General features: G+C 51.8%; 5 protein-coding genes across 5 annotated transcripts; 2 read left to right on the forward strand and 3 right to left on the reverse strand.

Moving 5' to 3' along the window:
• Nucleotides 1–933: 933 nt before the first annotated feature.
• Nucleotides 934–3,085, reverse strand: BDV17DRAFT_285335 (cytochrome P450; the record flags this gene model as incomplete). The annotated part of the gene is made up of 10 exons (XM_073760694.1): nt 934–1,021; nt 1,114–1,188; nt 1,251–1,411; nt 1,486–1,596; nt 1,674–2,000; nt 2,079–2,278; nt 2,332–2,425; nt 2,517–2,726; nt 2,794–2,822; nt 2,878–3,085. 10 exons carry the CDS (start codon nt 3,083–3,085, stop codon nt 934–936), a joined length of 1,503 nt encoding a protein of 500 aa, XP_073610388.1.
• A 626-nt stretch (nt 3,086–3,711) lies between these two features.
• On the forward strand, nt 3,712–5,308 carry BDV17DRAFT_285336 (class I SAM-dependent methyltransferase; the record flags this gene model as incomplete). The annotated part of the gene is made up of 10 exons (XM_073760695.1): nt 3,712–3,747; nt 3,881–3,924; nt 4,011–4,097; nt 4,160–4,201; nt 4,257–4,323; nt 4,373–4,413; nt 4,462–4,671; nt 4,728–5,061; nt 5,118–5,200; nt 5,254–5,308. 10 exons carry the CDS (start codon nt 3,712–3,714, stop codon nt 5,306–5,308), a joined length of 999 nt encoding a protein of 332 aa, XP_073610389.1.
• A 2,522-nt stretch (nt 5,309–7,830) lies between these two features.
• On the forward strand, nt 7,831–8,905 carry BDV17DRAFT_285337 (uncharacterized protein; the record flags this gene model as incomplete). Its single annotated transcript, XM_073760696.1, has 2 exons — nt 7,831–8,677; nt 8,745–8,905. 2 exons carry the CDS (start codon nt 7,831–7,833, stop codon nt 8,903–8,905), a joined length of 1,008 nt encoding a protein of 335 aa, XP_073610390.1.
• A 3,333-nt stretch (nt 8,906–12,238) lies between these two features.
• On the reverse strand, nt 12,239–13,330 carry BDV17DRAFT_285338 (alpha/beta hydrolase family esterase; the record flags this gene model as incomplete). Its single annotated transcript, XM_073760697.1, has 4 exons — nt 12,239–12,324; nt 12,393–12,864; nt 13,002–13,154; nt 13,313–13,330. The coding sequence occupies 4 exons, from the start codon at nt 13,328–13,330 to the stop codon at nt 12,239–12,241; spliced, it is 729 nt and encodes a 242-aa protein (XP_073610391.1).
• Nucleotides 13,331–15,087: 1,757 nt separating this feature from the next.
• On the reverse strand, nt 15,088–16,367 carry BDV17DRAFT_276754 (uncharacterized protein). The gene has a single exon (XM_073759370.1). It carries the CDS (start codon nt 16,119–16,121, stop codon nt 15,294–15,296), a length of 828 nt encoding a protein of 275 aa, XP_073610392.1. The 5' UTR covers nt 16,122–16,367; the 3' UTR covers nt 15,088–15,293.
• Between the last annotated feature and the right edge of the window lie 251 nt (nt 16,368–16,618).

Raw genomic sequence — 16,618 nt, forward strand, 5'->3', positions numbered from 1 at the left:
CATACGGGCGCATGGAACTCCATGCTTTTGCTGCCGGTCAGCCGGTGAGAACATGAGGACGCCCGACTGCCGCGCACCCACATTCTCGGTTCTCGAGGGGTGGGGCGTATACGGATATGCATTGCATATGTACGTTGATCCTCAGCCGCATGATGCTTGGTACGTGCTGACGGTGCAGATGCAGGTGGCGTTCAGCTTCGCGAGTCGGGGAAGGCAGCAAGGCTCCCCGCCGGCGCCTCATCGATTCCGACGGTAGCCTTGCTTATGCGCATGCCGTTGGCCTTGACTGTGCCCTAAATGTGCAGGGGTTATTGTCTAGTACTTTTTGCCTTAGAAGGTATGTCCATCCGACCGGTAGGTGGACGTGGTAAGGGGTTTTGTGCGACGGGCTAGGCTAGGATGTATGCTAGACGTCACGCACATCGCCCACCGGTCTGAGTTCTTCTGGACGGGAATTTGTGTGATGGCTGAATGCGGGTATGGCAGAGTTTGGCACCCTAGGATTTATGTGTCTGGGAAAGCTGGGATGTTTCAGACTTTTGTTGTCGGTACAGGCAGGCTTGCTGCAGTGTGCTTATCACTTGATGTCACGCTTTTCCACATCCGTAGTTTTACGTCAATACAGTGAAGACCCTTTGTACTGATTTGATCTTCCAGTTCCTGTGAAGTGAGGGGCTGGATGCACAAAAACGTGAAAGTATATATCTTGGCCCGCTGAGATTTCTTCCTTTACATTATCGCAAATAATGCCATGTTTTCAAAGGATCCACAAATGCAAAGTCAGGGATAGAGATAAAGTAAATATTCAGATAATGAACGGAACTCAAGCGCATCGCCAGTCCCTAGAGAATAGCCCCCTACCATTCCTCGTAAGTCCGCGACTGCCTCGCCCCCACTACATAGGAGTCCATTCATCCCACCACGATCGTCCTCCTAAGCAGTAGAAGGTGCCATCCTAGCCCTCAAATGCGGCCCATGATAGTCCGGCAAGAACGCATCCTTCCACTTGAGTTCATTCGGGCTATACATCATCCGCCTAGTCAGCAACCGTTCTATTCATACCCATACCCATACTCATAGCCAACAATAAACAGGAAAGAAGGGGAAACATACCTCGCCCCATCAACCTCAATCTCAAACTTCCGATACACATGCCCGAAGGTAAGGTACAGTTCTGCCCACGCGAGACTAGACAACGTTAGTCAGTTACTACTCGAATACATTCCATTTTCAATAGGGTTTGTGCTTACTGAATCCCCAAACAACTCCTCGGCCCGCGCGAGAAACTCAGAAGCCATTTATCATTCGCCTTGGCTTGCTCGCCGAGCCAGCGCTCGGGGAGGAACTCGGTCGGCCGGTCGAAGACGGATGGATTGCTGTGGACGAAGTGGGCCGTATGGCCGACGATTGTCTGTATGTATGATTGAATTAGTTGTTATGAGAAGAAAGAAAGGGAAAGGGGAGGAGGAGGAGGAGGCAACATACGCCACCGGGAATATGCGTCCCCGTAACAACAGCCCCCGAGGCCGGGACGACGCGCGGAAGAGGCGATGCCACGCCGGGGCTAATGCGGAGGGATTCTTTGATGACGGCCGTCTAGACGCGAAGACACGAATCAGTAAACATTCCCATCCTCCCTTCAAAAAGCCAGGATATAGCATAGGAGAACTCACAAGATAAGGCAGCTTCTCCAACTCCTCCCAACCCGGGGCAGCCCCGTTAAGATCCGGCCAAGCCTGACGGAGCTCCTCCTTCAGCTTATTGTAAACGTCCCTCTGGCGCAGGACATAGAATGAGCCATGCATGAGCGTCATCCCCGTTGTATCTGCGCCACCGAACATCAGGGCTTGACTTTCCTCGTATAGACTGCCTGAGCTTGGTGCCGTTCCGGCTTTGTACGCCCCCGGGCGCAGGAGCTCATGGTAGATCGTTGTGTTGTGCGGGAGGTTGGAGAGTTGTGAGGGATCGGTTGTTAGTTGGTGGATTTGGGCTTTGAGGAGCTGTCCAGATGTTAACAATTGGATATTCCAAGATGGAGGATTGCGCGGATAGAGAGAGAAAAAGAGAGGTCAACGCACAGTCTGCAAATCAACAAGCCCCGCCGTAGACGGACTTAGGATCTTCGAAAGCTTCGGCGGGCAATTGAAGATTATATTCTTGTACAGGCTGGAGTGCTTGAACCGGGCAAAGACCTTTTGCGAGGCGTCCATGGCCAGGATAATAGGCGCTTCATACTTGGGCGCGTGCACGGCGTCGACGGATTTCGCGAAACATAGGTCTAACTTTTGTCTCAGCAATTAACTTGTGAGCGGACGGGGAATAGAATCTCACAAGTAATAACATCCATGGACATGCACCGAAACGCATAAAACAAATCGATAGCCTGCCCGGCATTTTTCTCAAACGTCTTGCAAAGATCCACAACCTAGAGAGACCCAAAGATCTGGAATCAGCAAAATAGAGTTCAGCCAGTGTGGATAAGGGGTAGGTAAGATTAAGTTGGAGGGTTAACTGACAATGCCCTCCACAATCCCATGCGCTTCAAGCACGGCCTTGCGCGAGAACCGACGCGACAGGATGTCTTTGCGCTCCTTGGCCTCGCGGTAGGTCAGGTACCCGAAGGAGGAGCGGTCCTCGCCCATGCTGTGGTAGAGGTTCTTCTCCTTGTCCCAGCGGTTGCTGGGGTTGTAGATCTCCAGGTAGGCGGTTGGCGAGTGGAAGTGGAGCTGTTTCTATGTTAAACGTCGAGTGCGATCATGGCTCTGGCTCTGAATGGAAGTGAACTGTGCGTACCTCGTTGGGGCCGATCCGGACAATGTCGCCTGTTCCATATCGTTAGAACCGTTTGTTTTTACAGAGGATTGTGGTGGCGGATACCATATTGCTTGTGCAGCTCGGCCAGGTGGTGGACGAAGGACTTGCTGGGCAGACAGTCGTAGTAGGCCCTGTAGTAAGTTGTCAAGGCAGCGAGTGGAGGCCCAGGGAAGCGCGCCAGGGGGTGCCAATAGAAGGAGTGCACGAGGTGGTACAAAGAAACGGTTAGTGCGGCGACGGCCAGCAGGAGCAAAGAAGAGACCTGATCCATCGGAACTTTATCTGCGGTAGGGTTTGGCGGGGGCGTTTATTATACAGGAAGCTTGAGTTGGATGCACATTCAGAGCTCAGAGACATCTGCGCCGACCCAGAAACCCGGGCCTGCTTATTTAAACCCCCAGATCACTGGACTACTGGACAGCATAGCATTACCCACAGCTTGGAGCCCGGCACATTGGGAATTAGAAACAGAAAGGATTCAATGTGTGATCGCACGTACTTGTGTTGCGGGCCCGGCCATGCCACCGACGGCGGGGACCGTTTCGCCCGTTTCGTCCCCGCTTGGCCTGGACAGCCGAAGGGGGGGGGAGGGAAACAATGCCATTGGCTGGTGATATTAAAGGAAAGAGACCATCACGCCGACCAGCCAATAATGCCGCGAGCGATGGGTCGACAGGTCGAACATGAATCGTGTCTGTCGGCCGGCCCGCTCGTGCCGCAGCGTCCATTCTCTGCTTCATTCTGATCTCTCCCCACCCTCCGTCTGTCCCGGCCGTTCCATCGTTCCATATTTCCTTCTGTCCCTTGTCCTCCGTGATCATTATTATTTCCCTCCTCCATGAACGTGCGGCTTCGCCCATCCCTGCTCGTGTCCTGAGCGCACACATACCCAGCACAATGGCTGACGAGCTTAACCTAGAGGTGGACGTCGATGTAAGTAATCTACATACCATGCATCACTTACAGGGGCCCGACGCGGGAAGTGTCGGGCATGCCCATTCCATTCATGCCCAAGCACCCTCCTCGGTCTAGGCTCGCTAACGTATAGGAATGAACCTGCGCACAGCACGGCGACGTCTCGGACTCTGTATTTAGTGATGACTACAACTCGTCGGTTTTGCTTTCTCCTTTCGCAACCCCCTTTGCCCGGAATGGGGAATCACGAGCGTGATGGGCTGATCATGCTGCGCGATCAGGGAATTGACCTCGCTGCGGAGCAGCATCGTGGAGTACCGCTACGAGAACGGGAGGCGGTACCACGCATATCAGGCTGGGTCGTACTGGTATGCAGTCTTGGGTGCACAGCGTGAGACCAGCGTCTGACAGACTGTGACATTGCGAATAGGGGCCCGAATGACCAAAAGGCACAGGATAATCTGGATTTAATGTGAGTGATCCTATCCCTGGCTAGCGCTTTGCGCACCGCTGACCGGATCGACAAGACATCATGTCTATACCATGATCAAAGGCGGCAGACTTCATTTTGCGCCTATAACAGACGATCCACAAGTGAGCTCACTATCTCGCCAATGCGCCGAGTCGTTAATAACTGTCGCAGAAAGTCCTCGATGTTGGAACGGGAACCGGAATCTGGGCGATGTATGGTTGCAATAGATACCCCACAAGAAATGAATCTAACGAGCGCAGAGAGTTCGCAGACCTCAACCCCTCCTCGCACATCATCGGCACCGACCTCTCGCCCATCCAACCCTCCTGGGTCCCGCCAAATGTACAATTCGAAATCGACGACTGCACGCAAGACTGGCTATACGGGCGGGACGTCTTTGACTTTGTTCACATCCGTGCTCTATACGGGAGCGTAGCAGACTGGGACCATTTTTACAGGCAGGCATTAACGTACGTCAACCGGGCGATCGGCGCAATCTTCACAAGCTGACTGGACCGTGGAAAAGAGCGTTGAAGCCAGGCGCATGGATTGAGCAATCAGAGCAATCCGTCGTACCAAAATCCGACGATGGCTCGACGGACGGGACGGTCTTTGAGGAATGGGGGCAAGTCTCAGTGGCCGCGGGAGAAGCATTTGGAAAATCGCTGCGCATCATCGACGAGGCAAAGGATCGGATGATTAAGGCGGGATTCGTGGACGTCACCGAGCGACGATTCAAGGTACCGATCGGTCCATGGCCGAGCGATCAGAGGCTCAAGGCTCAAGGCAGAATCAACCGGCTGGTATGGGAAGAAGGCATTGAGGGTTGGAGCATGTACCTGTTGACCACGGTGCTGAAGGTGAGTTGCCGCCGCCGTCATAGGATGCGATGCAATGATAACGTCTGATTCGGCAGTGGTCGCGCGCCGAGGTCGAACTATATCTTCTGCGCATGCGAAAGGGGCTTCGAAACCCCAAGATCCATGCATACCAAGAATGGTGAGGTCCCCTGTTTCAAGCCTGACGCACTCTGTGGCGCTGACCTTGTTCAGTACTGTCGTCTACGGGAGAAAACCAGCCGCAGAGAACGGGCCCGAGACCTCATGACATAGCCTGCGGCGTAGAAGCGGGCGACATTGTTGAGCGAGCTTGAGGCCGAGAAGGTTGAACATCGAGCTGAAACCACGGCGAAGAAGAGGGGGATTGTATCTTTAAATGGTGGCACTGACGAGGCTGAAAGCGAGGCAAGCTAAGCCATTTGTGTATGTGTGTATGCATGCTTGTACATAATGATTGGACGTCTGAGCACTGTCAAGATACGATGTGGCGCCGCCCTATTTGCCGCCGCCGCTCTGCACTGCAAGTGAACATGCGCAACGGTATTGCACTGAGACTTGTGAATAGATGGGGTCTAGTATAGCAGTAAAGGCTTCATTTTGTTGAATCGCACCTGGTTAACATCAATGTCCTCTTTTCCTGCTACCGGGCTGAGTAAGGCGAGAATAGGTACCGCCTCCCGGCTCAATCAAGCACGGTCAGCAAGCGCAGCTTTGAGATGGACTGGTCATGCATCGTGACAGGCCCGGGTACCTTGCTGACTAGAAAAACGGTCTTCAGCATTCAAGTTATTCACTGGATACTAGGATATTGTCGGAAGAATTTGATACCGTCCGCTTCAGACCGGGTAGGTAGACGCGTCATCTCGATGTTGCCTATATTCTACTCAGCTGACATTAGTTCAGTTCGTAGTCGCTCGTGACTGCATGGCAGGGACGTCGACCGTACAAAGGCAACTGATCGAGGCTCACAAAGAGCCGCATAACGCCGTTAAGGCAAATCCATAGGGCTGACTGGAAGCCAGTGCGGTGACCTCCGGCTGCCGGAATTATGAAACCGCATTTGCTTCTGAGCCATTTCTGCCTCCGGTCTAGGAAGCCTTCAGCTGGTGGTCGCAGTCATAATAGAAAGGCAGAAAGAGATACGCCTCGCAGCGCAAAGGCCTCCCTGGGACGTGGCGCGGCGTCACTTGCTCGTGCAACGTCAGGTTGACAGAGCTATGAGCAACAGTTACCGCATGCCGTCAGACGGCGATATAATGTTGTATTGCACGCACTGATCGTACTGATGGTGAAGACACTCATGCTGGCTGACCGAGGACCGCATCATACCGCTTGCCGAGAATCCAGCATGGCGCAGTTAGCAAACTGCACCGTGGCCTTCTTGACTATACCCACCTGTGACGTAGAAATGCCCTCTGCTCAGCGGCCCTTGGGGTGATCAGAGCAGCCGTGTTGTCTGAACCTTGCACGCCTCCACGTGATTGAGAGAATCGGGCTCCAAAAGGGCTTTAGTCGTAGCATGCCTGTGCCCGAGCAGTGGTATGTTCAATAGTAACATTGCGGTGCCTCGAGTCATAGAAAGAGCCTCATGCATTGCAGTCCTTCTCCGCCATCTGGGCTTAAGGCAGCGTGAAGGGCAAGGGGGAAGCACAGTTGATATGCCATCGAAAGGCTACCCCGGGCACAGAAAACAACCGGGCCCAATTTCTCCAGATGCGAAGGATGCTAGACATGAGCCTGGCTTTGAGGTCAACAAAGTCAAGGAATGTCCCGAGACTATAGCCTTAATTTCCTCCAAAGGCTTGACGAGGGTTCGAAATATGACCGTGGTACGAGCTAGCCAATCGCGAAAGCTCTATAAGCCAATCGTCGTATTATCGGAAGCTCTGGCTTTGTTCATAACAGTGGGGTCCGAATCTGGCGAGATACTTACTGTAAGAGGCACAACGTGGCCCTTAGGCGCGTGGGAGCCCCACGAGATCAAGGATGACCCTTCTTCAGTGTGCCAACACGATAAATATTCTTCGTTCTAGCAAACGTCAGACTCGAAGCTACGGTTTGCATCACTAAAACGCATTCGTGAGGTTAGCGTTCACTGGGCGATGCGGCCCAGTTAAATGGAGAGTACGGGCATATGAATGCGTAGGCTTGTTTTGAACGAGAAATCCAGAAGTTGAATGTTGAGGCTGTGCCCCCCCTCTATAGCCTGTGGGGTGCATGGTTCAGCGGGTAGTATCGATATGTCAGCCTTGGCTTTTCACCCTCTTCACCCAGCAGGATGCTGGTGGCATGTGCGCGTGTCCAGAAATAGAAAAACTTCTCATCGGACGCTCATGTCCTTCTCGGAGTCAATCTGGCAATAGTAGAGGAATGGAGGTAGATTGGAATTTTCGGAATGGGCAGAGTAGGTATGAGGTGTTAGTACTTAGTCCAGGTGAGCCCGCAAGGAAAGCGCGAGGGTGAGGCTTTTTATAAAGGCAACGCGAGGCACCAAAAGCATATTTCCTATCTTGGCCAACTCATGCCGTTTGGCGCCCCGTTTTTGGCTCATTGCTATCCCCTTGTTTTGACGATCTCTGGCCAGAAGCCATGGTCGGAGAGCCTCAACGCCCGGGCACGTTACTAACCCTACCTAAGTGTATATAACAATCTGTTTCCCACGTCGGAAGCACTCCTTCCTATAAGCATCATATCCTTCCCATAAGCATCATACGTTGAATTTAGTGTCCCCTCTGTCATTACAAGGCAACTTGACTTGTCCTCAAATTCTCAAATCATACGTCCTTCACTATGAATGCCACATACGTCGAGCCCTCTGATGAACATATGTCCCTTCCATTCAACCCTACCCCGCAGTATGAGCAACATACACCACTTTTCAATAAAAACTTCATCCCGCGATATCTCTACCGCCTCGTTGCGCCCCAGTCCGCTGGAACAACCACCGCCTCCACCGCGGTTCCGCCTCTGGTAAGCGGAAAGTCGCAAGATATCTTCCAGCTCCCAACATCCAAAGCGGCCTCTCTCCTGCTCAACCACCTTCTCTGGCAGAAGGGACATGCAGACGGCTGCAATCTCATGAGCTGGACCAGCTCTCTCCTCTTTGCACTGCAGTACGCCCTGTATCGTCACCGCCGAGACGGAGATGACCTGCGCCACATTCAGCTGATTATTCTAGACACCACGCTCTTCCCTGCTGGAACGTTCATCCAGGACATGGAGATCATGCGCTCGTTCCAGGAGGCTGACACCAAGTTGCAGAAATTTGTCGAGTTTCGCGAAAGCGAGTACTACTTTGGCGAGTATCTGACACAGGGTCGACTGGCAATCCAGGACCGGTGCGTCTGTACATCTGTTCAGAAGATGATCAACCTAGGTCTATTTGAGCTGCAGCCTGCCCTTGGTAACAAGCACCAGTGGCGTTGCTGGCCCAAGCGTGTTTTAGAGTTCCGCGAGCAGTTCGTTGCCTCCGAATACGTTCCCACTACAGCTGGAAATGTCGAGACTGCGGTGTCCATTGCGAGGCAGTGTTTCGGTGGACAGTGGACTGTCCCTGGAGCTATCATGCTGCTTGCTCTTCAACCGCGTAAGAAAGATGACGCGGTTATTGCACGCGGCTTAAAGATGTGTTTCACAGGTAAGTTCATGATATTATGTCGGTGCAAGGTCAACAGTTCAATGCAACGGAATATAACCGGGTACAGTCGCGGACATTCGGAGCGCCGCATTGCATCGAATGAAGATAGATTCCAGGCGCCTTCCTGAGGTCGCGCAGTTCAAGGCTCTTGTTGAATCCGTCCAACGTAGCTTTTCGCTGTCCGAGTACGACGCTCTAGTGGACTCGGTCCAGGGGCTTAAGGTTTGAAGAGGATGCTGTATCTGGAATGCACTGCCAGTATTAGATGGATAGGAAAAACTGCATTGGCATGATGGAGGCCTCCTTTTTTTTGGCTTCGGGTTTTCTACTTTTTGGAGCGGCAGACTGGGATGGCTTTGAGTATACGGCAAAGTTGGTTTACAGGTCCCCAGGTCGCCAGGTTGCGAACATCTTTGTTTCTTGTCTTTCGGGCGTGAAGCTGGAATAATGTGGGAGAATTTGTCAAGAACTAGTCTATATTTGCATTGCAGAATCATGTTGACCTCCGTATTTACCCAAGTATCTATGTTTTGGCTTCTATCCTAGTGAAGCAATCCTGCCTCACCACCAAACTGATATGGCTCGCAGCATCCCTGCCCTTTCCACATCCACCCTATCCAGCAACAAGGATACCCCTTCCACTTCTTACCTTCTACCCGACTCCCCGGCTCCCTTTCGGGGTGATTGCCCGCAAATCCCCGATCCTTGCGATCTGTCTCCTGATCCCCGTACGCCAAGTGCATAAATGAGGCGAACCAGCAAACATATCGAGCCTTGCCTCATTATCAAAACTGATTTCCTTCAGAGCTTCACTTCATCCATAACCAGCTGAGGCCTTTACTACTATGGTATTACAAGCCACACTCTGGATTATGCAACTCGTGAGCCCTCGTTAGGCACCAGAATAAAAAACGGTGAGTTGGCGCACTGGACGCCCAAAAGACAAGACCCGAATACGCGTCATTTCTCACAAGAGATATTCCTGACATATGGAATTTGATACTCTGGGCTTGCGAGACTTCAGCTGGCTTCTTTTCTAGAAACTTTCAGCTCATGTTATATTTGCGGAGTGAATAACTCGCTTGTGTACTCCGTACATATTTCTGTGGCGCTGCATTTGCCTGGCTGTGCCGGTACCGGTGGCAAGCTCAGTTTCGGGCTCGCCGATGGGTAGGGGCCCAGGGGTTTTTGGCAAACCCGAGCGCCCTCATGCCATTGGGAGAAGATATACTTCTCAACAAGCACGTGAGTTTTAGTGTGTCGAGAGCTGAAGTTCCCGACACATCCATGAATGCTGTTTCATGACCTGGCTATGAACGGTAACCCTAATTCCTCTCTTTGGAAAGTGAGTACAATTTTTCTTCAAGTCCCAGATGCTCACCAATGGCAACTGATTAATTATGTTCTACTTAGATGGCGACGAGCGATATTCGTACTATGAACGAAAGCCCTACCAATGCCTTGACACCACTTGCCTCACTTACTCGTCCATCAATTCTCCTAGCCCTCAAAAGTGTTCCTTGATCTTCCGCCGGCAACCGCTCGTTACAAGTCCTAGGGGCCTGCCTGTGTACCATACGAAGAGCAACTCCGTGAGGGACTTGCTACTCATCCTCTCGACGGGGCTGTGAGACAAAAAAGAGCCAATAATGAAGCAACCTTAGCAATGGGTCGATTAACTATGGCACAAGAGAGCTTGTAGCGGCCATACCTGCCTTTGGCCTGGAGTCTAGAGATTTACAACTGAAGCTTGACGGTCTTCCTCGATGACAATGTGATTAGATCTTGTTCATACAACGGAACCTTTGCCCCTCCGGCACAAGAAGATCCTACCTTCCTCTGATAAATTGTTCGCTTCTTAACAACATGACGGTGCTCATAAGTTCAACCAAGGCTCGCATTCTTTATTGCTATCTCCTTGGGACGCGGCTAGCAGCGGGCTTGAACAATTCTTCAATGCCCGATATCAAAGTAAAAAGCAAGGCTCCTACTAGGTGCTACAAACCAATACCATACCGAATCATCTTCGGACCAGCCCATGCACCCCAGACACATACTCGCACTAACACTCAGACTCAGGCTCTGAAGCACCCACAGCCACAGCCACAAAACACCCACTACACAATCTATGTCGCCCACTGCCGCGTGACCAAATCGTACGACGAACACTGGGCCATCATCGTACATTACCACCCGGCGAGGGCGAGGCCGGAGGCCGAGGCCTCTGCACATGCACATGGTACCACTGCACGGGAATTGAATGGACAGAAACAGACCCCTACCGCCGCCTCATAACAGACGACAAGCCATTCCCGAGTAGATTCTTCCACCGGCAGATGCATGTTGGTGTGATGGCTGAATCTCAGATGGATGACTTCCTGGAAGCGTTCAAGGTGACCCCCCCGCAGCCAATCCAGTTCTTTATCTCGAGGTTCTTGAGGCACCTTGTTGAGGCTGGTGCGCTGGGGGCAAAGGCGATTGCGCCGATTGAGAGCGAGATTGGGCCTTGTTCTGAGGGGCTGGAGAGGGATCCTGAGTATAGGACTCCAGTGCCGACGCCTGGGAAGAGTCCAATGGTTTTAGTTGTTTTCTTGGTGGGTGTTTGATCTTGCTGTTTGGTTTTTCACTGTCTAGTGCAGGTTTGACGAGGCTGACGAAGCACTGCGTAGTGCAATGCCTACGCAGGAAACTTCACGACTGATTTTTGTTATGAGAGAAGCACTGAGGCGACTTCTAGTTTGACGAGGAGATGCAATAATCCCCTGGGTTCTGCGATCTTTAGCAATATCAAACACATCTCTATGTAATATTCGAGTTCCGGTTATGTTCAATATAATGCCTTCTCTTCACCCACACTGCGCTCTTACGTGTCGTATACGCTGTTCTCATTGAAATATTGTAGAAGTTCAACTGATCCTTGACTTGGTGGTGCTGATCCAGGTAGTCCAACAACTCCTAACAGGTGGGCAAATTCAAGAGTCGCTGGAAAGATTCTAAGGCCATTCGCCAGTTCCCAGGTCAACCCCGTGTTAGGTCTTAGTTGCCCTAACGCGAGTTAAAGATGCTTTGAGTCGATAAGTCTTGTTTCCGCTCGCACCAGCTGAATTTTTCATTAACGCAGACTTCCCCTCCTTCAATCACAGCTCTACATATGAAGTCGTCCTCAGCATAACTACAATCTGTTTTGGCTTAATTCCCCATATCTCGTACCTGCACCTCATTCATTGATGCATCCTTCTTCCTTTAGCATATTGATGTTAGAGAAGGTTTACAACTCCTATGGCGGTCACTAATTTCGTATGATTTCTTCCATAACTTCTGATAGTAGGAAAATTCACCATGGGCTGTATCAATACCAATTGCTCGCGTTACCCTCCCCCACAACAAACCCCCCCCGGCCCGGCGCTTGCTAGTCCTGGCTATTTTACAATGGAGGGTGGTGATGCGTTCTCGGAAGAGGGCGGCTGTCGCTCAGATCGTGCTTTAATCGTTCATTCATGCAGTCCCAGCTTGGCTTAGAGCAGCAAAAGGTTCTTGATAGATAAATAGATAGATGGATATCTATACCAGCCCAAACCAGGTCAAAGACTCATCAACATTCGTCGGAACCGGATGTCCCACCCCCTCCGCCCTAAACGCCTCAAGAGCTTGACTCCCGTCCCCATACATATACCTCGTATAGCCCTTTCCCGGAATATCATCTTCCTCATCTGACAGCTCAATCCCAAAAGCAAACTCCACTGCTTCTCAATCTCTTTGAGATTCTCAAACGAAATCACAAGATCGCTTGTTCCATGCCACACCTGCACTTTCGGGTACTCCCCGTCATAATGCGACCATGCCTTATGTACTTCCTCCGCCCACTCGCACGCCCTGCTAGCAGTGAAAGGACTAGACCCAGTCTGGCCCCTGAAACAGCCGAACGGAATCCCGTTGTACGCCGAGACAGCGGAGAAAACATCGGGATATGTGGCTGCGAGACCGAGGGCCATGAGAGTGCCGGATGAGGATCCCATCGCGAAAACTTTGTTGGGATCGTCATTGTACGTGTCTAACGTGTACTGGACCATATTTACGGTTGAGAGTCTGTCGCTTCCGCCGTTGTGCGTGAGAGACTCGTTGGTGTTGAGGTCCCAGCAGGCGAAGCCGTGTATTGTTCCTGGGTAGATTAGAAGGTAGCCCAGGTCCTGCGATCTGGTGTGGAGGTCTGGGAATTGGGCGAAGTAGGATTGTAGTCAGGCGAGACAGCCGTGGAGCTAGTTATGATCAGCTTATGTTATAGCAAGATGGAAGACTAGACGATATTTATTCGAGAAGAGCGTACCGCGACAATGATAGGTGGATCTGGTGGAAGCTCGTTGGGGACATAAATCCACATCTCATTGTCGCCTGGGTTGTCACCGAAGTCGGAGACGTGGTGGAGGGCTGCGGCGGAGGCTACAGTCGCTATGACGAATACTAGGAAGAGGTCTTGGAGCTTCGTTATGTGCAGATTCCGTGGCTGATTTACTCTACATGAAGGGCTACACCAGGAGGTCGGCAAGTTATATCTTGCGCCGCTGACCACCGACGGTACCTTTCCAGGGTTCGAAACTGGAAGTCCCGAACCGAGGACGACATAGAAACTTTGCATACATATAAACCATCGTGCATTTCGAAGGCTTAACCGAGTCGTGCATGAAGCCTTTAGGCTATGCTTTGTGCGAGGCGGGGCACACGCTGCCGATCTGTACTGGAATTCTATACCAGATGCATGCCCTAAGTCTAACTCAGCGCTGCGGGTGACACACCTGCATGACACCCTCGCTCGCTCCAGCAGGCGGTCAATTCAGCTAAACCACCGACACGAACCCGGCTGAAATGGCCGAGTACGGAGGTCAATCGTTCACTTTAGGTAGAATTGAATGCCTGAACTCGACTGCCATAGTACCCTGCAGCATCGCCTCAGCTGCAGCAGAGACTTCAACGCAAGACGCAAAACGATGGCATAATCTATCTACCCCTCATGTCCTGCAGACCCAAGTATGGGGCAAGGGGTGAGCAGTAATTGGCGTAATAATGCTGAACCTTTCTGTCCGTCCACATATTGACCGTACGTATCGCGACTTCAGCGCTGCGGGTCTGCTACAAGAGGCCACCCAGTGAGCAGCCATCTTGTGACCTTAAAAACCATGCCCGCGTAGAGAGTACCTCTAGCTCTGTGTGCCATTAATCTAAAGTGAGAGACCTGTGGGTCGGTGAACATGGAGCAAAAACAGCGTCAGCGAATCTCGGTGTTGATCTCTGGTTTTGCTATAGTCATAGACTGACAGGAGCTCTCGGCAGAGTACAGGGCTTGAGAATATAGCTGCGCGTGTACTGCACTATTCCATTGGGCCGTCAGACTGAGCGGCGTCAATACTAGAGACAACTTAGCAGCTCCGATCCGCGTTTTGCCCTGCTTGCATCGAAGACACGGGTACTCGGTACTGAGTGTCAGATCGAGTTAAACGCCGATATACGACTATCGGCGAGTGCGGCACAGCTGAAGGGTGGTATTCTGAAGGCAAAGAAGCAAGAAGAGGAGTTCAGAGCTAAGGTCAGCTTCCAGCCCTTATACCAGTCAAGGCTGAAGGCAAGCAATGGCTAATCTTTCCTATCTACTAGAGTCAAATGTCTACAAAGCTTTAGGCTTCTTTTCCTTTATCTGAAGACACGGGCCATCAAGGTAATGAAGAGTCGCTAGGTAGTCGATCCTGTACGGATCTAATACTAGTGGCGAATGGCTCTCGACAATACAGGATACTAACGATCCCCACACGCATAGAACGCATAGTAAACACTCACACGGCCAAGCCGGCCAAATTGATCTCCAGCTCATCCTCCTCCTCCTCCTCCTCCTCCAGCTGCAGCTGACGGGCACTCGGATCTTCCTCCCTTTGCCGTTGCAAGGAACCTTGATCTCTTGGCAGAATTCGTACATGAACAATACAGCTCAAAAAAAAGCTCTACTCCACTCACCGACTAGATCTGCCATGCCATACTGTACGTATACTGAATGAGATCCAGACGTATATAGGCGTCGGCCCCAATTTAATACGCTCAGTACATCGATCGCTGCTCTGCAGGTAGGTACCTACACCGTCAGACCTTCCGTGGTTACGACACTGCAATCGCAGTCTTGCCAATGCTGAAAGAAAGAGAGAAAGAAAGACGTGTCTAGCTGATTACGTATCGGTGACCTAGATTCAAAGCTGCATCTGCAGTGAAAAGGGCGGACTTCCGTTCCTGGGGCGGGCGAACGAATCTGATATGTACGTGCCTAGGCTACTAAAATAGGTTGGGTGTCTCTCTGTGCATGGTATAGATTTTGGGTCGGCAGCTTACTGTATATGTGTATATACACTTCTTCTAGCTTCATGATGGTTTTCTAGAAGCATTCTACTGCGGAGACTGTTGGATAGGTGGTTGGATAATACTTGGATAGGTATTATATCACTTACCCGCGAGTTAGCATCCCCTACATGCTATATGGAGTCGTCCCACCACACTCACTATAAAGAGTACAAACCACTGAAAAGAAATCGTAAATCATAAATGAAAATAAAGATATCTATACAAGAAGCCACTTCCAGGATCAAGTAACCCAATTAATCCCCTTGCACTCCCCCAACAACATCGCAGTCCGATCAATCCTCTCCAACATCCAACCACTCTCCCACCCACTCCTGACCGAACCCACCCGCGCATCCCGTCCAAAAACACACATTCCATCCTCCCTCCTCACAAACTGCAAACAGTGCTGATCGGCTTCACAAAGCGCCCTGCACTCCTCAACATTCTTAACAACCTTCTTCTCCTCCTGCCCCTGATTATCCCACCCGCGCACAATATCCCGACTCATTTTCGGACGGCCCAACTCATGATAAACATCTCGCCATAAGACGGGGTCCGAAATACCACCCGGTTTACGGCGCGCCATGTCCGCTTCGAAATTGGCTAATTCCTTCACGGCCTCCGGCCGGAGATGGTGGAAGCTAACGGCGGGGTAACACCACGGCGTGCGTCCATAGTTCCCAGCAAAGTGATCGATTTCCTGCACGGGCGCGAGTTGGAGCATCGGCCAGGCCCAGTTAAGTTCGATCCCTGCTTCCTTTAACAGGATGCCGAGAACGCAATCGCCCGCCCACTCCGACTCCGTGATTTTGTCCCAGTAGGCGCGTTTCGAGGAGAGAAGGTCTGTTGCTACTGCCATGGCTGGGCGCGAGATGACGAATCCAGAACCGCCGTGCGCGAAGAGGATATCTCTTATTTGCATCTGGTTTCCGAGATAATACGGTTTTGATGCGTCGAGTTTTGATAACCAACCAAGCATGCCGGGCCAGAGGATGTAAGTGTCTGCTTCCATGAAGATATACCATTTGATCTCCGGAGAATTGAACGTATTAAACGTGTGCTCGATCATGGGGACGAATTTCCACTTGTCGAGTTTCCAGCCCGGATTACTCTTCCCGAAGGGCGTGGATGGGTCATCGGAGAGGTCGTGGTCGTTGAGGGCATTGCGGCCGTGCGCTTGGACTTTGGTGTACAGGTTAAAGTCTGGGAGTTGGTGCAGGTGGCTGGATTCGTTATACAGCACGTCGTGGACGGGGATGTCGGCGATGGACTCGTCGTAGTCGGACCAGACGATGTAGTTGGGGATGCAGCGGAGGGTGGTGTTGCGGTGGATGGGGAGCTTGTCATGGGCTTCTGTCACGCCTGTTTTGAGGACGAGGGCGATGTTGCGCAGGCCTGGGAGGGCGGGGCAGTCGGGGGGGATGTGGCCGTTGATGGAGTAGACGGGGACTTCTGTGGTGGGGGAGTAGCGGGTATAGAGGGTGTACAGGCTGAAGAGGATGAAGACGGCGATGATGTAGAGGCGGCGGTGCGCCCGTTGCGAGAGCAAGGGGGGCATCACATCAA

This window comes from Aspergillus undulatus (genome assembly GCF_047715775.1).
Source record: "Aspergillus undulatus strain CBS 261.88 unplaced genomic scaffold BDV17scaffold_87, whole genome shotgun sequence".
Lineage (NCBI taxonomy): Eukaryota > Fungi > Ascomycota > Eurotiomycetes > Eurotiales > Aspergillaceae > Aspergillus > Aspergillus undulatus.

What these genes read in the sequence shown, in the direction of transcription:
- BDV17DRAFT_276754 (XM_073759370.1), bottom strand. Translation starts at nt 16,121, where the DNA reads ATGATCGAGCACACGTTTAATACGTTCAATTCTCCGGAGATCAAATGG.